Source organism: Geotrypetes seraphini, chromosome 13 (assembly GCF_902459505.1).
Source record: "Geotrypetes seraphini chromosome 13, aGeoSer1.1, whole genome shotgun sequence".
NCBI classification, from domain to species: Eukaryota; Metazoa; Chordata; class Amphibia; order Gymnophiona; family Dermophiidae; genus Geotrypetes; species Geotrypetes seraphini.
Genome location: NC_047096.1, coordinates 47,317,720 through 47,340,195, shown reverse-complemented (window position 1 = coordinate 47,340,195; position 22,476 = coordinate 47,317,720). Strand labels below are relative to the sequence as shown.

At 46.9% G+C, this 22,476-nt stretch overlaps 1 protein-coding gene across 3 annotated transcripts in view; it reads right to left on the bottom strand.

Annotated features, from left to right (window-relative positions):
* The window catches only part of NFRKB (nuclear factor related to kappaB binding protein), a 203,937-nt gene that overhangs the window by 95,927 nt on the left and 85,534 nt on the right, over positions 1-22,476 (bottom strand). For all 3 annotated transcript variants that reach the window (XM_033918440.1, XM_033918442.1, XM_033918443.1), the window contains 3 exons: positions 12,013-12,078; positions 11,065-11,144; positions 2,780-2,823 (listed from right to left, as the gene is read on the bottom strand). In XM_033918440.1, coding sequence (XP_033774331.1) covers positions 2,780-2,823; positions 11,065-11,144; positions 12,013-12,078 — 190 coding nt within the window. The remainder of the gene's footprint in view (positions 1-2,779; positions 2,824-11,064; positions 11,145-12,012; positions 12,079-22,476) is intronic.

Below are 22,476 nucleotides of genomic sequence, written 5' to 3'. Positions count from 1 at the left end.
GAAGATGTGCATTCAAATCTCTCTCACACATATTCATTGTGGATATCCCCAAAACAGGTTTGGGAATCACTGCACTAAGCTTTGCATCCAGCTCAAATCAGTTTCTGTGCACTATTGTGGATGCCCCATCTTAAAGGAAGGATTAGGTTTATACCTCGATAATCTTCTTTCCTATAGAACAGCATACAATTCCTTACAGAAGACACCAATCATTTTCTTCTCTCTGCCCCCTTGTCTCTCTGAGCAGTGCCCCTTCTCCTCAGTCCATACCAAAGCAAGAGATAACCCCTATAAACTTTTACCTTTTACTAAAGATTCAATAAAGATAGGAGAAGAAATGAAAACGAGGGGGGCTTGGGGAACTCCCCAATCCAGATAAGTTTGATCTGCTCTGCAATAGTAAACAAAAGTTAATAAACAACTACCCAGCAGGGCAACAAATAATGGTGAAGAAAGAAACCACCTACTTGTATGCAACCAGCACTAACACTTGCACAGCTCTTAGCAGAACAAAATGTGCTGATATAGATCTCAACTCTTTTTTCTCTTCCTTGGCTGTTTCAAGCCAAGCCACTGGATACTATTCCCAGCCTACAAACCAACACAGGCATAACAGAATGAATGAGGCATAAGGAATTGCATGCTGTTCTACAGGAAAGAGGATTATCGATATAAGAACCTAATCCTTCCTTCCTTCCTGTGCAAACAGCATACGATTCCTTACAGATGGGATGTACCAGAGCAGTCCCTTGAGTCTAGGGCGGGACAGATGAGTCTTTGACTAGCACAGAGGACCAAAAGGTCCTATCCGTTTGTTCCACCATGTCCACTCTGTAAAATTTTGTAAAGGTATGGAAGGTAGACCATGTGGCTGCCCTACAAATTATGTCAGGCGGCACTGCCCTGGACTCTGCCTAGGAAGATACCACACTTCTGGTAGAGTAAGCTTTCACTGCAAATGGCGGTGCTGTATGCCAAGGAACTAGCCATGCGGATCCATCGGGAGACAGAAGCTTTAGAGGCTGGTCTGCCCCAATGGTTAGCATTGGTCAAGAAAAATATGTGATCTGACAGGCGGTACTCATTTTCACCTCAAGATAAACGAAGAAGAACTCTCCTGACATCCAGCAACTTCAATACATTGATCTGTTTCTTCTCTCCCACGTGCTGAAAAGCAGGAAGCCGCATTTCCTGGCTGATATGCCTTCGGTAGAAAAGAAGGTACAGTGCATAAATAAACCCCTGCTTCCATGAATCTGAGAAAAGGCTCTCTGCAAGATAATGCTTGCAGCTATGACACCCTGCTCGCCATAGATATTGCAACTAAAAAGATCATCCATGGTTAGATCCATAATAGATTCACCCGACAAAGACTCATTTGGTGCTTTAGCGAAGGCCCGTAATACAATGTTGAAATTCCACGTAAGGAACGGCTGCCAAACTGGAGTGTGGTTGTGTCCCTTCTAGAAAGTGGAACTCAATCCAAACAATAATGGGAGTAAATAATTAAATACCTGTGATAAAAACACAATATACTATTGGCCCTCTTTTAAAAAGTCGATCTAGCGGCTGCGCTGCGCTAACGGCCCTGAAGCCCATAGAGATTTAAAGGGCTGTTGCTGCGCGGCTTTGTAAAAGAGGCCGTATATATAAATCACGGTTTAACAACATGAAAATATATTGTATATAATTTAACAGTGCTCAAACCCACAACCAACTAATGTGCCCAACTAAAAGTAAACAAATGTGGCTGCCCAGTAGGACCATCATAGCACCTGCCCACACATGATGTTATACTCTTCAATTTGCAAGCAAAAAGGGGAAAGAAGAATTTTGCCTAAAAAATAGCACAGAAAACCAGAAACAAGAGGCAAAAAAGATGTCAAAATATCAACCAATAATAAAGAAGTAATAAAACTAGACAAACGTCTATAACATAATGTCCATCTTGGTGAAATGTAGCTAAATCTAGGGCACTCCTAGATTGTCCCAACTAGGATTCCAGTTTTGGCATCCATAGATGTATTCATCAGGGGATGAATGGACACAGGCAAAGCGTCTGTATGGGTAAAAATGCACCAACGTTTACTGCTTTGTTCACATTTTTGGTGGGTGGGAGAGGGTCAGTGACCACAGGGGGCCTGGGAGGGTCATAGGTGATGCTTACATTAGGGCAGTTTGGCACTTTTTTAGAACTTATTCTTTGTTAAAACAAGTCTAGCCCCAAACTCTCTGGATATATTCTAAAATGTTCAATTAATGCACAAAAATGTCCAAATCATAAGCCCGCCCTAGTCCCGCCCAGACCATCCCTCTAACACATTCCCTTTAGATTTAGACACACTGCAGATGAACAGCATAGAAATCTGTCTAGAAAACGGGTTTTGAAAATAGCAAATTTGAACCTAATTGCTAATGTAATAACTGATCCCAATCTTATTGTAAGCTGCAATGATTCATTGCTGAAAATTGTGGGATATAAGAAACTACTTGGTATGGTAAGATGAGAAAAATGTCCATATTTGTCCACTACTGAAATGTGAGTTTCATTATTTTGAAACAGTAATGGCTGTCATCTATTATCATTCCATGTCTCAAATTCAGAATCATGAAAACTTAATGAAAGAAGTATTAAGACACTCCAAGCCCTTTATCAAAGTGCTTTAAGAGGAATAAAGCATTCTAGCATTTCTTAATGCATAACTAACAAATGTAGGATACAGAATCATCATGCTTCAGGTGTTACACATTTGGAATTATCATATTTCTTTATACTTACACCCTGGGAATTGGTGTGCTGGCATCAATGCTGTCTTCATTATCCTGTTGGGCACAATAAGAAAATTATGACCAAGTTGGCAATCCAAATAATAGTCTTAGCAAAATGTTCTCCTCTTAATACTAAACGTGTAATGGAAAAAAGATCAACTAGCAGAATTTTTGGAAGGCCAAAAAATAATCAAAGCTCCTGGACATTTAAATCGCTGGTATGTTACCCGATAGTGCCACTGAATATTGCTGCTAAATAGCCAACCTCTAACCAGTAATGTCAGAGGTAGGCTGTGGGCAGAGCAAGGCCCTAGCCAGTTAGTAGCAATATACAGACCACTCACCAATTAAGTAAAAACTGTCCTAAGTTAATGAGTCGGTCTGAATATCAGCTGGTGCCTATTTAAATTGAAATAGATTCTAGAGATTCTCTCCCACTATGATCACCCCTCCCACCCACCCCCACCTCCCCCCAAAATAATAGTTCCCCAGCCCCCTCTCATCTTAACTTCTGTAGGCCCTCCAGAACTACCTGGAGATGTTCCTGGTGGTCTAGGGGGAAAACTTGCTCTTGCTTCTTTAAGTACTGTGAGGCTGCTGCTAGAGGTCACAGCAGCCATTTTAAAAATCAGGCCAGCACCAGGTAAGAGCTCTGAGACCCAAGTAAGCTCCAGCGGCCAGGACATCCATAATTACCCCTAGATATTTATCATATTTTTCGCTCCATAAGACGCATTTTCCCCCAAAAAAGTGGGTGGAAATAAGGGTGCGTCTTATGGAGCGAATACCCCCTCCAGCATCTTTCTTTAATTGCCAACAGTACAGCACTCCTTATGGAGCGAATACCCCCTGCCACACCTTTTTTTAACCCCCCCTCTTGCCCCTTTCTTTAATTGCCGGCAGTCCAGCGCCCATCTCCACCCCTTCCTGCTCAACAGTGGGGCCGCAATGGTGTCCCACCATCTGTTGGCAGAGGGCAGATGGAGGGGGTGTGTTTATAGGCATGCGGCACTATGGAGATGAAATGGTGCAACATGTGTTTCCCGCGGCGCTTTGTTTGGCTTGAGGGCTCCGCTCCAGATTCGCCACCTGTTTGCACCAGGGAAGCGGCGAGACTCTGAGTAGCACAATTAGCGTTGGTTGAGGCTGAGAAGGCTCGGTGGCTGTGCTCCCCCTAGGCTGACTTCATCTCTCAACTGCTGCTACTACTTGCAGATGCACAGCATTGCACATGAACCTGCAGGAGAAAGAGCCCACGACAGACATACAGGACGGGAGATCACAGAAGCCCACAAGAGAAAAGGACTCGGAGGCGTGGACTGCCAGCAATTAAAAAAAAGCTACCCAGGGGTAGGGGCTGCCTACCACCAGACACACCTACGTGTAGAGGAGGAAAAACCAAGAAAAAAAAATTCTGAACCAATTTTTTTTCTTGGTTTTTCTTCCACTACACGTAGGTGCGTCTTATGGTCAGGTGCATCTTATTTTATTTATTTATTCAATTTTCTATACCGTTCTCCCAAGGGAGCTCAGAACAGTTTACATTATAGAGTGAAAAATATGGTAGCATAATATAACATAACATAACTGTCAGCTTATATACCGCAGGACCGTGAAGTTCTTTGTGGTTAACAAAAGATTATAATAGTGTATACAATTCAATAGATTGGAAATTATGTAACTTAAAAAATAACACTAACAGAATAAATTACTAAAGTATGATGTCCGTAAGCGTGGAAATTAATTACCCAGATATTTAAGAAACAAGTATGTCTTTAGGTTTCTTCTAAATTTCACATAAGAACTCAAAGACATGATTAAATTTTCCAAATCCTTGCCCTATACTGCTGCCTGATATGACAAAAGGTGCTAATGTTTTTAAAGTCTGCAACCTTTGACGGGTGGAAAGACAAAGTTCAATTGTGAACTTCTCTTGCATTTCTTATTTGTAGTGCCTGTGCCATGGCCCACTTCTAAATATTCTGGGCTAATTTAGCTGGTGACCGCTGCCAGCTGGTTTAGGGATTTTTGCAAGCAAGTATGTATGAAATAGAGCAAAGTCCAACTGTTAGCTTTTTCCACGATTATTCTATGTACGATAGCTCGATTTTGTTTGCAATCTGTTCTTGTGGCATCAAGTTTCAGATTCTATTTTTTTTGTTTGTTTTTGATAAATAACAAGGAGTCAGGGAGTCAGTCAGTCAGGCACATTAATATTGATCTTTTAAAAAATAAACTTTAATGAAGTAGCAAAACATTTTACATGTTGCCTACATTGTCTTAAAGTTCATTCCACACAGCACAGTTACTTACCGTAACAGGTGTTATCCAGGGACAGCAGGCATATATTCTCACATGTGGGTGACGTCATCTAAGGAGCCCCGATGCGGAAGCATTTTCAAGCAAACTTGATTGAAGATTTAAGTTTGCTCATGCTGCTCCCACGCATGCGTGCCTTCCTGCTCCACTAGGGGTGCATCCCCTCGTGGTCTCCAGTTCACTTAACTAGCCAAGAAGCCAAACTCGGGGAGGTGGGCGGGTTGTGAGAATATATGCCTGCTGTCCCCTGGATAACACCTGTTACGGTAAGTAACTGTGCTTTATCCCAGGACAAGCAGGCATGATATTCTCACATGTGAGTGACCTCCAAGCTTACTGAAGAGGGATGGAGGGAAGTTGGCAATTTAAGCAAATAGATTTCGCAATACCGATTGGCCGAACCGGCCATCGCTTCTGGACAGGGAGTCCAGGCAGTAGTGGGAGGTGAAGGTATGAACCGAAGACCACGTGGCAGCCTTGCAGATTTCCTCAATAGGTGTGGACCTGAGGAAAGCTACAGAGGCTGCCATCGCTCGGACTTTGTGTCCCGTTACTCGACCATGCAGCGCGAGACCAGTCTGAGCGTAGCAAAAGGAGATGCAATCGGCCAACCAGTTGGACAAGGTGCGTTTGGAGACTGGGTTGGCCTAACCGGTTTGGGTCGAAAGGACAGAAACAGTTGTGGGACTTTCCGGTGTGGGCTGAGTGCGTTGGAGGTAAAAGGCCAACGCTCTTTTGCAGTCAAGAGTGTTGGAGCGCCACTTCTCCGGGGGTGAGAGTGGGGCTTGGGAAAAAACACGGGTAAGACGATGGACTGATTGAGATGGAAATCAGACACTACTTTAGGTAGAAACTTTGGATGGGTGCGGAGTACCACCTTGTCGTGATGGAATACCGTGAAGGGTGGGTCCGCTACCAGCGCTTGTAGCTCACTAACCCGCCGTGCGGACGTGAGCGCGAGTAAGAAAATTACCTTCCAAGAGAGGAATTTTGGATGCATTTGTCTAGTGGCTCAAATGGAGGTTTCATAATTGAGCCAGAACCACGTTAAGGTCCCAAACCACCGGGGGAGGTTTGAGAGGGGGGTGGACGTTTCAGCAGGCCCTTCATGAAGCGAGTGACTAAGGGATTGGAGCGAGAGGGCTTTCCCTTCCAGGGCTGATGAAAGGCCGCAAATCGCACTGAGGTGTACTCGAATGGAGTTGGTCTTTAGGCCGGAATAGATAGTTGAAGTAGATAGTCAAGGACCAGGGGGACGGGGACCGACAACAGGGGTCCTGGCTGTATGGGAGGAGCACCAGGTTGAGAATCTGGTCCACTTTTGGGTAGTAGCCAGGTTCTCGTCGAGGTTTTTCTAGAGGCCTCCAATATCTCCTTGACTGATTTGAGACACGGGGAGAGCAGTCAGGGGGAGAGAAACCAAGCATTCAGATGAAGAGACTGAAGATTGGGATGTAACAGTGATACCCTGAACCCTGTGACGAGTAGAGAGGGAAACAGAGGCAGAGGCAGTGGATCTCTGACACTGAGTTGAAGTAGCAGGAAAACCACGGCTGGCGTGGCCAGCGAGGGGCAATCAGGATCAGGGTGGCTTGTACTGTTTTCAGGTGGACAAGCGTCCGCAGTATCAGAGGGAACGGCGGTGAACGCGTACAAGAACCTTCCCTCCCAGTCGAGGAGGAAGGCGTCGGCCTCGAGCCGGTCCGGGGAGTATATCCGGGAGCAGAAGAGAGGCAGTTTGTGATTGTGAGTGGGACTGCGAACAGGTCTATTTGAGGTGTCCCCCACCGTTCGACACACTCCTCGTAGGATCTGAGAGTGTAGTGACCACTCGTGTGGCTGGAGGAGGCAGCTGAGTCTGTCCCGCCATGGCAGTTTTGTTCTCCTTGTATGTACACCGCTCGAAGGAAGGTGTTGTTGGAGACTGCCATTTCCAGAGGCGCAGGGCTTCCCGACAAAGGGGCCAAGACCCTGACCCCCTTGTTTGTTTACGTAGTACATCGCTACCTGGTTGTCGGTTCGGATGAGAACCACTCGGTCGTGGAGCAGATGTTGGAAGGTTACAGCTGCGAGGTAGATGGCCCGAAGTTCTAGCACGTTGATGTGGCAGCGACGGTCTTGTGCTGACCACATTCCTTGGGTGCGTAGGCCGTCCAGATGGGCTCCCCAAGCGTACTCCGACGAGTCCGTGGTGAGTACCTTGCTGTGGGGTGGGGTGAGGAAGAGCAAACCTTTGGAAAGATTTGAAGAGTCGGCCCACCAGCGGAGCGATCGTTGCAATGAAGGAGTCACTGTCACGGAGCGGTCGATCGGGTCCCGGTCTTGACGCCATTGAGACGCCAGGGTCCATTGAGGGATTCTCAGATGGAGGCGGGCGAAGGGTGTGACATGGACGGTGGAGGCCATGTGGCCCAGGAGGGTCATCATCTGTCGAGCTGATACCGAGGTCAGCAGGGAGGTCCTTCGGCTCAGACTTACTAACGCCTCCAGGCGCGGAGGGGGGAGGAAGGAACGGAGGCGAACCGTGTCCAGCGTGGCCCCGATGAACTGTAGGGACTGCGAGGGGCGCAGTTGAGATTTTGGGAAGTTTATTTCGAACCCCAGACTTTGTAGGTAGGTAATAGTCTGTTGGGTCGCTGAGATAACCCCTTCTCTGGACGGGGCTTTGATTAGCCAGTCGTCCAGGTAGGGGAATACCTGGAGGCCCTGGGAACGTAAGGTTGCTGCTACCACCACGAGGCACTTGGTGAAGACCCGAGGTGATGATGCTAGTCCAAAGGGGAGGACTCGGTATTGTAGGTGCCAGTCCCCTACCTGGAAACGCAAGAACTTGCGGTGAGCGGGGTGCACTGGGACATGTGTGTATGCCTCCTTGAGATCGAGGGAGCAGAGCCAGTCGCCCTCGTCGATCAGGGGGTAGAGTGTTGGTAGTGAGAGCATCCAAAACTTTTCCCGTACCAGGAATTTGTTGAGGCGTCTCAAGTCTAGTATTGGGCGTAGGTCTCCCGTTTTTTTCGGTACCAGGAAGTAACGGGAGTAGAAGCCCTTCCCCCGTTGGTCGGGGGGAACCTTCTCCACTGCTCTCAGGCGAAGCAGGTCTCGAGCTTCGGAGAGGAGTAGGGGTAGCTGAGTCCGGTTGGGAGGGCAATTCCTTGGGGGGTTGTCCGGGGGAATGGCCCGAAAGTTGAGAGAGTACCCTGATGAGATCACGCCAAGGACCCATGCGTCCGACGTGAGTTGTTCCCAGCGAGGGTAAAAGGCTTTGAGTCGACCCCCGATGGGAAGGCGGCCTGGGACTATGGCGGAGGGGGCCCGCCCCCTTCCGCGTGTCCCGTCAAAAGGACGGGGATGGCTTGGTGGTCGCGGGCGGTTGAGACTTGGGCATGGCCCTGTGGTGGGCTTGCGGACGCCTGGGTGGGGGCCGCGAGAAGACAGGGGTGGACTTTTGTGGGTAGCGGCGCGGAGGGGCCCTATACGGCCTGGACGCTGGCGGTTTGGGCTTTTGCTGGACAAGGGAGGCAAATGAGCGTTCATGTTCGGAGAGGCGTTTTGTAGCCGCCTCGATAGTGTCATCGAACAATTCCTTTCCCACACAGGGGAGGTTAGCCAAACGGTCCTGTAAGTTGGGATCCATGTCGACCAGGCGCAGCCAAGCTAGTCGGCGCATGGCGATAGCGAAGGCTGCTTCTCTGGAGGAGAGTTCGAAGCCATCGTAGGCCGCGTGGAATAGATGAAGGCGCAGGTTGGAGAGGGACTCTAAAAGCAGGCCGAACGTTCCCTGCCGGGAGGCCGGTAGATCAGTCTCAAAGGCTCTCAATTGTCCAATGAGGTGTTTGAGGTATGATGTGAAGGTGAAAGTGTAGCTTTGCACCCTAGAGGCTATCATTGCGTTTTGGTATAGTCTCCTGCCGAACTTATCCAGGGTTCGGCCTTCTCGGCCTGGGGGGACCGCTGCTGAGACCCGGGACGGGTGAGCCTTTTTCAAGGAGGATTCTACTAGCAGCGATTGGTGGGAGAGCTGTGGTTGCTCGAATCCCGGGTAAGGTACTGTGCGGTACTTGGCCTCCATTTTGGAGGGTACGGCCGTGACCATGTAGGGGGTCTCCAGGTTCCTGAAGAAGGCCTGTTGGAGTACCGGGTTAGGTGGTAAGCGGAGGGACTCTCTGGGCAGTGATGGCATATCCAGCTCCGCCAGGTATTCCTTAGAGTATCTGGAGTCGGACTGGAGGTCTAAGTCCAATGCGTGGCCCATGTCTTGGACGAAGCGAGTGAAGGATGGACGGGATGTCCCCGGGGCCCCGTGCGGGGTCGGGGAACGAGACCTTCGTCGGGTGGAGAAGGATAGGGAGGCTTCCCTCGAGTATCGAGGTTCATGTTCCGATCCCTGCTCCGAGACTGGGGAAGCACTGTGAGAGTGTTCCGGGGTTGTCGATGTTCGGCGTCTCGAGGGGCCCCTCGGAGACGATGCCGGGGTTAGGGGTACCGATCGATATCGGATCGGTGACCTCGATCCGGATTCCCTCGGAGAATACGTCCGAGGGGGAGTTCGGAGGATGCGCGGGTTGGAGAGTGATAACTCAGCCACCCTTAGTGGTCCCGTACGAGGTGTGGGAGAACGGCCTCGTAGAGTTGGTGAACCTCGGGCCTTCTTGGAGGTACGGCGGTTCGAGGTTTCTGTCGTTTTAGCCCGACGTTTTGCCCCTCGGCGGTCTGCGGAGGGGGAACGTCTCGGGCGCCTCGGCGAGGAGTCAGAGGAGGATGGGATGCGGCGAGGATTGCGCACCTTTCCTCGAGGTTGATCGGTGCGAGGCTCAGGCTGGTCTGGCACGTTCGAGGTTGAGGCCGATTGAAACTGGGCCATTGCAGTGGACAGCTCCGACGTGATCATCGCTCGGAGTAATAATAATAATAATAATAATAATAATTTTATTCTTATATACCGCCATACCCGGAGAGTTCTAGGCGGTTTACATCAGTTACAGTAGTATCTGCGTTAACACGCAGATTTACAAACAGTTTGAAAAATTTTAAACAATTTATCGGCAATACACAATTTATCAGATAGAAACAAATGTTAAAGCGGGGTTTACAGCATTTTATCATGTAAAGATAATTTATCCGATATAAATAGTTTATCGGATATAAGCAGTGTTAATCGAACTTAACAGAGGATGACTGGCGGAGGGGAGCTAGGGGAGAGGGGAGCAATTAAGGGGAGGAGAAGAGCGATGGGTGGGTGGGGGGGCGTATAGTAATGTAAGCGGGGGGGGGGGGGTTGTTAGGGGTCTTGTTTGCCGAATAGGTAGGTTTTGAGTGATTTTCTGAAGCCTAGGTAAGTGGGGGCCTCGAGTATCATTTGTGCAAGCCATGGGTTGAGCTTTGCTGCTTGGAAGGCGAAGGTTTTTCGTCAAAAACGAAGCAGGATCAAGTAAAGTTGTAAGGAATTCGCGCACAGCGACTTAATCGAGAAAAAAACAAGAAAAAATCGCGGTGCTAGAAGGCAGTTGGGGCAGAGCCTGAGAAACACGGCTTCTAGGCTCGCGGAAAATTTTGAAACTGGAGACCACGAGGGGATGCACCCCCTAGTGGAGCAGGAAGGCACGCATGCGTGGAGCAGCAGAGCAAACTTAAATCTTCAATCAAGTTTGCTTGAAAATGCTTCCGCATCGGGGCTCCGTAGATGACGTCACCCACATGTGAGAATATCATGCCTGCTTGTCCTGGGATAACATTATTTATGAAAATTACAGTGATGTCACTTTTTATTACGAATAAAAAGCTAATCCCTGAGTGAAATACACAAACTAAGAATTGTTTTTTTAGAGAAACAAACTTAAGCAAATACAATGACATCATCATTTTTTCTCCATCATATGAGAACCAGCATCTATAAGGGTCACCAAATATTTCACCATGTAGCCAAGTAAACACATATCATCCATTCTCAATTCTATATGCTCTTTTTTTTATTATTACCTTACTAAAAATCTGGTCCTTGGTCTCCAGCCAGAGCTGAAAAAGAGCTGTCAGTTCCTTCTCACTGTCCTGGGTTGAACCTGTTATAAAGATTATATAAGTGACATGCTCTGAGTTGCAAGGAGATAAGCAAAAAGGCGCAAACAAATTGCTATAAAGGAGTAGCCTACTGGCTAGAAAGCAGACTGAGAATCAAGAAAGCCAGGATCAAAGCCCAATGATGTGCCTTGTGACCTTGGGCAACTCATTTAATTCTCCACTGCCTCAGGTACAAAATGAGACTGTAAGTCATCTAGGGACAATGGAGTACCTAATATACCTGAATGTAACTCATCTTGAGCTACTAGTCAAAAAACAAACTAAATTGAACTTTCTGTAAACTGGACTTACCTCATGAGTGTACCATAAAGCTAAGGGTCGTAATATTACTCAATGAAACCAGAAATCATAGCCTGTCTATAATAACTTTACAGTAGGGCTCTCAACCCAATCCCTGGGACACATTCACCCCAGTCAGGTTTTCACAATATCCACAATGAATATGGTTGAGATAAATTTACATACATGACTTCCCATTGTTTGTAAATTTACCACACACCTATTCACTGCGGGTACCTTGAAAACCTGGTTAAGTGTGTCCTGAGGAATGGGTTGACAGCAAAGAGACTCTGAGAGGAAAAAGTATCTCTGATGGAAAGCCCATACTTAAAATAGTGACTGTTCCTGCTCTTTTCTTGTTAATTGTTGGTATGTTGTTGTATATCTGAAAAATTAATAAAACTGACTGAAAAAAAAAATAGTGATCCAACTGTTTGTAAGGTAATAAAATGTATGGGTTCCACCAGGAACATAACCAGATGGAAGAAAGAAGAAAATACAAAAGGAATAAAATAGAAAACTAATCTCTTCTTCCTTCAGAACATCCAGGAGAGAAAGATGATCACTTACCAATCCACTTCCATTGCTGGGTTTTCTCCCGGAATTCAACAAAAGGCGAAAAACTGGAGGTGATCCCTGAAAGTAAACAGATTTGTCTGTTTCATTTCCCTAAGGAGCATTGGTATTAATCCTGACTAAAAAGTGCATGGCTTGACAAGCAGGATATTTTTTAATGGCCTAATGTAAGAAAAACTAAAAATCACACACAAGAGTTTTCCTGACCTCAGTTAAACTTTGGGATGTATGAGGGTTTTTAAAAAGTTTCTGCACTTTCATATTTTCACAAGAAATAGTTGGGGTGGGAGAAGTGGTAAGAGGGCGTGTTATTAGGACACTGGGGAAAATGTATCACAAAACAGGGTGATTATGTGGAAAAGTGGTGTAATTTGCTTTTGAGATATTTAATAGTGTTTCAAAAATAAAAATGTGGTTTCTTTTCCTAATTTCTGGATCATAATTGCCTTAATGTGGTAGGCGAGAAATGATTACTTGTTTTCTGTATATTTGATTGTTTTATTATATTTCAAGAATTTCTTGTTTGTCTCCAATTTTTTTGGTGATGTAAATTTGGAAACTAATAAAGAATAAATTAAAAAAATAATAATAAAAATGCAGAAACTTTTTGAAGACCCCCCATATTGAAAAAAGGGCTGAAATACTCACATACAACATCATCTGGATAATTCATATGTTGATCCAATAAATAAAAAGGCATCACAGATGGTTCAGAACTTACTGAAGCATTACAGTAAGCATTTGTCAACAAATATATCAGGGTTTCCCTCATATACCTAATAACTATACCACTGCTAGATGTGGTACCTATTTTATGGCGCTGAATACTTCTCCTTGGTAATTAAGAACATAAGCCTTGTCATACTGAGACAGACAAAAGATCCATCAAGCCCAGTATCCTCTTTCCAACAGTAGCCAATCCAGGTCACAAACACCTGGTAATACCGTACTGTATACCAAAAGAGCAAAACAGATTTTATGCTGCTTATCCTAGAAAAAAATAGTGGCATATGGACTTTTCTTTTAAAAAATGATCCAAACCTTTTCAAACAAAATGCTAAGTTAACTGCTCTTACTACATTCTCTGGCAATGGGTTCCAGAGTTTACTTACAAGTAGAATGACGAAATATTTTCTCCAATTTGTTCTAATTTACTACTTAGTAGTTTCATTGTAGCCCTAGTACTTGTATTTTTTTGGAAAGAGTAAGGAGATATTTAGGTCCTTATCTGCTGATTTTCTTTCTTTTACTCCCTCCAGACTGGCACAGAAACAAATGGGTTTATGCTCCTCCGCCAGCAGGTGAAGACTGAGACAGTAACTTTTGGCTACAGTACAAGTGGGCTGTGCTGTCCCTATTACAATCAGTCTTAATGAATAGCAAAGGAGAAAGCAACAAGGCTGAAAAACAATAACATCCCAACTCCCTACTCACAAAGAGAAGACAAAGGGAAAACCTTTCAAAAACGCTCCACAATTCGCCAGCTAAACCAGATAAACCAAATGTTGCAGCTCTTTAAACTCCCTGAACAACAAAACAACACTAATTCCAGCAAAAAAAAAAAAACAAAAAAAAAAAAAAACATACTCTTCATGAAATAAAACACCAAACAAAATGACAGGGCAGGGTCTATGCCCATCTGGAGGGACTAAAAGAAAGAAAATTAGCAGATAAGGACCTAATTTCTCCTTTTTTTAGCATCCTTCCAGACCGGCACAGAAATGGATGGGACGTACCAAAGCAGTACTCCTCATGGGTGGGACCCTCAAAGAGCTGCCACAAGAACACCCTCTCCAAACACCGCATTCCAATGCGCCTGAATGTCCACACGGTAGTGTCAAACAAAGGAATAGAGAGATGACCAAACCACAGCATTACAGATATCCACTGGGAGGTACAAGAGAAGATTCAAGAAGCTGCTTGACCCCGAGTGGAATGAGCCGTGAGAAATTCCTGAACAGGCTTCTTTTAGAGAAAGTACGCCGAAGCAATAGCCTCCATGATCCATGAAACACTGTCCCCCTTATGAGGACCTGCTAAGAGGACAAAAATATCGACCTACGGAACTCCTGGGTCCACTGAACATAAGAGCGAAGGACTCTACGAACATCCAACTTGCACAACTGCCTCTGCTCCAACGAACCCTCCTAACTACCCAAGACTGGGAGGAGCACAGATGGTTGACATGAGACGGCAAGACCACCTTTGGAAGAAAGGAGGGAATTGGCCACAGCACTAACCGCTCCCTAGAAAACTCCAGGAAGGGAGGCCTACATGAAAAGGCCTGCAGTTCTGAAATGCGTCTCGCGGAAGTAATGGCCACCAAGAAAACTGCCTTAAGAGTAAGGTCCTTCAACATACAAGCATCAGCATGAGCACGGAGAAAACTAGATTGAGATCCCAGGCAGGAAGTGAGGGCCAAACTGGTGGGCGGAGCAATTTCATAGCTCTCAAGAACCGAATCACATCCAGAGAAGAGGCTAAACCAGACATGGGCAATTCTGGTCCTCGAGGGCCGGAATCCAATCGGGTTTTCAGGATTTCCCCAATGAATATGCATTGATAGCAATGCATGCAAATAGATCTCATGCATATTCATTGGGGAAATCTTGAAAACCCGACTGGATTCCGGCCCTCGAGGACCGGAGTTGCCCATATCTGGGCTAAACGCTCACCATGCAAGAGACTGCGAAAGGAAGACAGCGGCAATCTTCACTCAAAGGAAGGACCAGGCAAGGCCTCGCTCCAGGCCATCCAAATGCCGCTGTTCTTTTAATCTCCCCTAACAACCCAAACAAAAAGACACCACAGAAAAAAACTGTACTCCTCATGTAAAACTCCAAATAAAAACAACAGGAAGGGGTCTGTGCCAGTCTGGAGGGACTAAAAGAAAGAAAATTAGCAGGTAAGAACCTTATTTCTTCATCTTTATCATCCTTCCAGACCAGCACAGAAACTGATGGGGCGTTCCAAAGCAGTACGCTGTCAAAAGCACGGAGGACAATGGTGCACCTACAATCCCACACCAACATTTGAGCACAGGAGAAAAACGCACCGCAGTTTCCGCCGCTTATAGGTGCTCTGTTTTACGCTCTAAAGAGGGGTGGGGGGAACCCCTCAACTACATTTAGAAGTCCTCATGCTCCCATTGGGGAGAGGAGTACACTGAAAATTCCCATTCTCCTTCCCGTTTTTGCTCTACAGTGTAGTGGGGGGGGGGGTATTCCCTCCCACACATACCCCAAATGGGAACGCGAGGACTTCCAATTGTAGTGGGGGGCTCCCCCCCCTTAGAGCGCTAAAGAGAAGGCCTCAAAATGGAAGCGGCGGCGCACTTTTCTCTTGTGCTCAAATGTCGGAGCTGAATTCTTGGCACGCAGTTGTTCTCCGGGTTTTGACACATCACCACCAAAGCAGTACCTATCATGGGTGGGACCCCTGGAGGACCATCACAAGAACACGCTCACTGAACACCGTGTCCTGATATGCCTGAACATCCACACGGTAGAGTCGCACAAAAGAATGGAGAGAAAACCAAACCGCAGCTTTACACATATCCACTGAAGGTACAAGAGAAGACTCAGCCTAAGAAGCTGCCTGACCCCGAGTGGCATGAGCTTTGAGAAATTCCAGAACATGTTTCTTTTGAAGAAGGTAAGCCAAAGAGATAGCCTCCTTGATCCATCGCGTAATAGTAGCCTTTTAGAAGCACCGTTCCCCTTACGAGGACCCGTTAAGAGGACAAAAAGACAATCTGATTTCCAGAACTCCTGGCTCTGCTGAACATAAGAGCGGAGGACCCTACAGACATCCAACTTGCACAACCGTCCCTGCTCCAAAGAGCCCTCCTGACTACCTAAGACCAGGGACCCACCAGAAGGGGTCTCAAGGTACTGAAGCCACCGAACAGAATGAACTTTAAGCAAAAAAAATAAGCAGAGCAACTGCCAAGAACTTCTGTACAGATTGCTTGCAGAAAATGTAACTGGATAGGTTTGCTAGCTCTCAGTCTAAGGAGGTAGAGCATGTGCTCACAAAAGTGTTGAATTTCTGCAGCTCCCGGATTGCAGGTTGGGATTGAACACCTAGCGCATGGAATCCGGAAGGGACATAACAGAATGGTTGATTGTGGGCATTCATAAAAGTTAGGCACACTGTTATAGAATGCGCCCGATGTATGCACAAGTTAGGTGCAGTGATTTAGGCCTGGTTTTTCTTGGCCTAAATGGGTGCACCAAAAGTTATGAGGTGCACTGGCGCTTAGTGCAATTCTAAAAAATAGGTACAGGCAGCTTGTAGAACCGCCTAGTTGGCGCTGATTATTTGGGGACTATATAGAGAATCTGGCACATATTGCACACTATAGATTTTTTTTGCAAAGTATTTGGCTTCTCCATGTTATATGCATGGGTGTGTTATATCAGGAGCTTTTCTTTATTGGTTGCATATATCACTCAAACAATAAAATGTGTGCTACTGTCTCTTCATGGCTCCATCAATTGTTATATCAGTGTGTTCCCTGAAAGCACAGTTACTTACCGTAACAGGTGTTATCCAGGGACAGCAGGCAGATATTCTTGATTGATGGGTGACGGCACCGACGGAGCCCCGGTACGGACAATTTTAGAGTGATTGCACTCTAAGAACTTGGAAAGTTCTCGTAGGCCGCACCGCGCACGCGCGAGTGCCTTCCCGCCCGACAGAAGCGCGCGGTCCCCAGTTAGGATAAGCCAGCTAAGAAGCCAACCCGGGGAGGTGGGAGGGACGCAAGAATATCTGCCTGCTGTCCCTGGATAACACCTGTTACGGTAAGTAACTGTGCTTTATCCCAGGACAAGCAGGCAGCATATTCTTGACTGATGGGTGACCTCCAAGCTAACAAAAAGAGGGATGGAGGGAAGGTTGGCCATTAGGAAAACAAATTTTGCAAAACAGATTGGCCGAAGTGTCCATCCCGTCTGGAGAATGCATCCAGACAATAATGAGATGTAAAAGTATGAACTGAGGACCAAGTAGCAGCCTTGCAGATTTCCTCAATAGGAGTGGAACGGAGGAAAGCTACAGATGCTGCCATCGCTCGGACTCTATGGGCCGTGACAGAACCTTCCAGTGTCAGTCCGGTCTGAGCATAACAGAATGAAATGCACGCTGCCAGCCAATTAGACAACGTACGTTTAGAAACAGGACGTCCCAATTTATTCGGATCAAAGGACAGAAAGAGTTGGGGAACTGATCTGTGGGGTTTCGTACGCTCTAGATAGTAAGCTAGAGCCCTCTTACAATCCAAAGAAAGTAGAGCCTGTTCCCCAGAATGAGAATGAGGTTTCGGAAAGAAGACAGGCAGAACAATGGATTGGTTGAGATGGAAATCAGAGACAACCTTAGGGAGAAACTTTGGATGTGTACGCAGAACCACCTTGTCATGATGAAAGACCGTAAAAGGTGGATCTGCAACTAGTGCATGTAGCTCACTGACCCTCCTGGCAGAGGTAAGAGCAATAAGGAAAAGTACCTTCCAAGTGAGAAACTTGAAAGGAGTGGTAGCCAAAGGTTCAAATGGAGGCTTCATTAAGGCGGAAAGAACCACATTGAGATCCCAGATAACAGGAGGGGCTTTAAGAGGTGATTTCACATTGAAAAGACCCCGCATGAACCTGGACACCAGGGGATGAGCTGAGAGAAGTTTTCCATGAACTGGCTCATGAAAGGCAGCAATGGCACTGAGATGGACTCTGATGGAAGAAGACTTAAGGCCAGAGTCAGACAAAGAGAGCAAATAATCTAACAATGTCTCCACTGCCAGGGAAGTGGGATCAAGATGGTGAAGAAGACACCAGGAAGAAAATCTTGTCCACTTCTGATGGTAACATTGCAGAGTGGCTGGTTTCCTGGAGGCATCTAGAATGGAACGAACGGGCTGAGATAAAAGAGTATCATGAGAAGTCAGCCCGAGAGATACCAAGCTGTCAGGTGCAGAGACTGGAGGTTGGGATGAAGAAGGGTCTCCTGATGTTGTGTAAGCAGAGAAGGAAACAGTGGAAGAAGAAAAGGTTCCCTGGAACTGAGTTGAAGTAGAAGGGAGAACCAATGTTGCCTGGGCCACCTCGGAGCAATCAGAATCATGGTGGCTCGTTCCCTCTTGAGCTTGAACAAGGTTCTTAACATGAGAGGCAGAGGAGGGAAAGCGTACAGGAACAGATTGGACCAGTCGAGGAGAAATGCATCCGCTGCTAGACGGTGAGGAGAGTAGAGTCTGGAGCAGAATAGGGGCAGCTGGTGATTGTGAGGAGCTGCAAAGAGGTCTATCTGCGGAGTGCCCCTTTGAGCGAAGATGGACTGTAGAGTGACAGGATCGAGTGTCCACTCGTGAGGCTGGAGAATTCTGCTGAGCTTGTCCGCTAAGGAATTCTTTTCTCCCTGAATGTAGACAGCTTTCAGGAATAGATGGTGATTTATCGCCCAAGTCCAGATCTTCTGGGCTTCCTGGCACAAGAGGCGAGAGCCCGTCCCACCCTGCTTGTTGATGTAGTACATCGCAACTTGATTGTCTGTGCACAGCAGGAGAACTTGTGGAAAGAGAAGATGTTGGAAGGCCTTGAGGGCATAAAACATCGCTCTGAGCTCCAGGAAATTGATGTGATGCTTCTTTTCCTGGGCTGTCCAAAGGCCTTGAGTTTGGAACTTGTTCAAATTAGCTCTCCAGGCATAAGGGGAGGCGTCGGTGGTGATGACTAGTTGAGGAGGTAGATGGAGCAGAAGACCTCTGGAGAGATTTGAGGATATCAACCACCATTGTAGAGAGTGACGAAGAGATGATGTCACAGATATGTGTCGTGAGCAAGGATCCGTCGCTTGGGACCACTGGGTAGCAAGGGTCCATTGAGGAGTGCGCAGGTGAAGACGTGCGAGGGGTGTGACATGAACTGTGGAGGCCATGTGACCCAAGAGTATCATCATTTGCTTGGCAGAGATGGAACGTTGTGGAAGCACCTGCTGACATAGAGATTGAAGAGTTTGAAGACGGTTGGATGGCAGGAATGCTCTCATGAGGACTGTGTCCAGTACCGCTCCAATGAATTGAAGTCTCTGAGTGGGGATGAGATGAGATTTGGGTAGATTGATCTCGAACCCCAGAAGTTGTAGAAACAGAATGGTTTGATTGGTGGCCAGGAGCACTGTTTGAGATGAATTGGCCTTGATTAACCAATCGTCCAGATAAGGAAAGACTTGAAGGTGGTGAGAGCGTAGAAAGGCAGCCACCACAATGAGACATTTGGTGAACACCCTTGGAGAGGAGGCAAGACCGAATGGTAGCACCTTGTATTGATAATGACAGCGATTGATCATGAAGCGGATATACTGTCTGGAGGTCAGATTGACCGGTATGTGAGTGTATGCTTCTTTGAGATCGAGGGAGCATAGCCAGTCGTCTAGATTGAGAAGAGGGTAAAGAGTGGCCAGAGAAAGCATCTTGAATTTTTCCCTGACTAAACATTTGTTGAGATCGCGAAGATCTAGGATTGGTCTGAGATCTCCTGTTTTTTTTTGGGGACTAGAAAGTAACGGGAGTAGAATCCTTGTCCCTGCTGATCTAGAGGAACTTCCTCTATAGCATATAGAAGGAGGAGGGATTGAACCTCCTGAAGAAGGAGGGCAGACTGAGGAGTGTTCAAAGCAGACTCTTTTGGCAGGCTTTGAGCTGGAAGGGTCTGAAAGTTGAGAGAGTAGCTGTGGTGGATGATGTTGAGGACCCATTGGTCCGAAGTGATAAACTCCCACCGGCTGAGGAAAAGAGAGAGACGACCACCTATAGGTTGAGGTAGGTGGGTAGAAATTGGAACACTGGCTATGCTTTGGAGAATGCAGTCAAAAGGGCTGTGTCGATTTTTGTTGTGGAGGTGGCTTCACAGGTTGCTGCTGCTGTGGCCTGGGAGGCTGACGTTGTTGTTGACGTTGACGCCTGGGTTGCTGGGGAGCTGCTGGCAATGGGCGAGCTGCATAGCGTCGTTGATAAGCCGATTGCTGTCTGAAAGGCCGAGTCTGAGGAGGCTTTTTCTTAGTCTTGAGCAGGGTATCCCAGCGTGTTTTGTGTGCAGAGAGCTTTTGAGTGGTTGAGTCCATGGATTCCCCAAAGAGCTCATCCCTTAGGCATGGGGCATTGGCTAACCGATCTTGATGATTAACATCAAGCTCGGATACTCGAAGCCAGGCAAGGCGACGCATGGCTACAGACATCGCAGTTGCTCTGGAGGTAAGTTCGAAAGTGTCATAAATTGACCGAACCATGAACTTACGCAGTTGAAACAGAGAAGACAAGCAGTGATGAAAAGTTTGCTGTTTGCGCTGAGGAAGGTATTTTTCAAATGAAGCCATGGTGGTAAGAAGATGCTTAAGATAAAGCGAAAAATGAAAAGCATAGTTACCAGATCTGTTAGCCAACATTGCATTTTGGTAGAGCCTCTTACCAAATTTATCTATGGCTTTGCCCTCTCTGTCAGGAGGTACAGAAGCATAGACACTAGCCCCTGTGGACTTTTTTAGAGTAGATTCCACAAGTAGAGATTCATGCGGAAGCTGGGGCTTATCGAAACCAGGAATAGGAATTACTTTATACAATGAATCTAATTTACGGGGAGCTCCTGGAATCGTTAGGGGAGTTTCTAGGTTCTTGTAGAAAGTTTCCCTCAAGATGTCATGAAGAGGGAGTTTCAAAAATTCTTTTGGAGGCTGATCAAAGTCAAGGGCATCTAAAAAGGCTTTAGACTTTTTAGATTCAGCCTCCAAAGGAATAGATAGAGAGTCACACATGTCTTTTAAAAAAGAAGTGAAAGATGTGGATTCATGTTGAGAGGATGGGTCAGGCATAGCAGGCTCATCCTCATCTGAGGAACATTCACCCTCAGACAGAAAGGGCTCTTCAGAGTCACCCCACAGATCAGGGTCCCTGATATGGGAACTACGGTCTCGGGACTCTGGGGTGGATGGTTCCAAGTGCCAGGATTTGCGCACCGATTTACCCGACCTCATCGATATGGTACCAGGAGACGCTACCGGTTACACCGGTGCCGAAGTCTGTACCGACTGATGTTGGGCTCTCGGTTCCAGAGCAAGAACAGGCATCGATATCGATGAGGCCGAGTGTACCGGTACCGAAACGGATTGGTCTACTACCGGTACCGGTGGTTCAGACCGGACCGGCACCGGAAGATTCGGTGCCAATAGAGCAGGAAGGAGTTGTTGTAACTGCTCCTTTAGCTGCACTTGGAGGACGGCGGCAATGCGCTCATCCAAAGAAGGCACCGGTACCGCCTTTTTCTTTTGCGGTACCTGCGGTGCTGCTCGACGCCCCGAAGATGAAGAGCCCGAGGTCGAGGGACTCACTTCAATCGGGGCGGAGCGCTTCCGCTGGCATTTCACGGTCGGCAGGACTGGGCTCGCTGCAATAGAGACCGGAGGACGCTCCAGCGGGGAAGGCTTCTTAGCCGGCTTACCTGGATGCGACGCCAGTGTGGTATCGCGCGGCGTCGAAGAAGTAGGTGCCGACTGTGAAGGTGCCGATGCCGGTGTCGATGGTTCGGGATCGGACATATCGGCACCGAAAAGTAATCGCTGTTGTATCTGGCGATTTTTCAAAGTACGTTTTTTCAACGTGGCACAGCGGGTGCAGGTGGAAGCCTGATGCTCAGGACCCAAACACTGTAGGCACCAGTTGTGTGGGTCCGTGAGAGATATAGGCCGAGCACACCGCTGGCACTTTTTAAAACCTGGTTGAGGGGGCATGAAAGGAAAAACGGCTTCCGCCAAATCGAAGGCCGAGGCCTTGATGGAAAAACCAAATTGAAGAAAAAAATAAGATTTTTTTTTTTTTTTTTTTAATTAAAATAAAAGGAAAAAAGGCAATAGAGCCAAAAGGGTTTACGCGAGCGGGAAGGTGAAGAGAAAAAATTTCAACGGCCGTTGAAAAACGCGTCTTCTTAGCTCCGCGGAAACTAAGAAACTGGGGACCGCGCGCCTCTGTCAGGCGGGAAGGCACTCGCGCGTGCGCAGTGCGGCCTACGAGAACTTTCCAAGTTCTTAGAGTGCAATCACTCTAAAATTGTCTGTACCGGGGCTCCGTCGGTGCCATCACCCATCAGTCAAGAATATGGTGCCTGCTTGTTCTGGGATAATGGATATGTCAGTTCCAACTTATGCAATAGTGCGTTATACACAAGAGCATGCTAAGTCATGCTTTTTTAACTTGAATGTATCATTTTTGCATTTTATATGTGTGTGTGCACTGGACTCGCTAATGGCCTTTCGGAGAGCAACAAAGACCTTCCTTTTACCAAAGATACTGGGCTCCTTGTAAACTGACCCCTTTGAAACATATTATCTGTATCCTCTTGTCCCCATATAGTTAGGAAACTGTCTCCTTGTATGCTTCTATCAGTACCCCTCTTCCTTTTTAAAGAATTT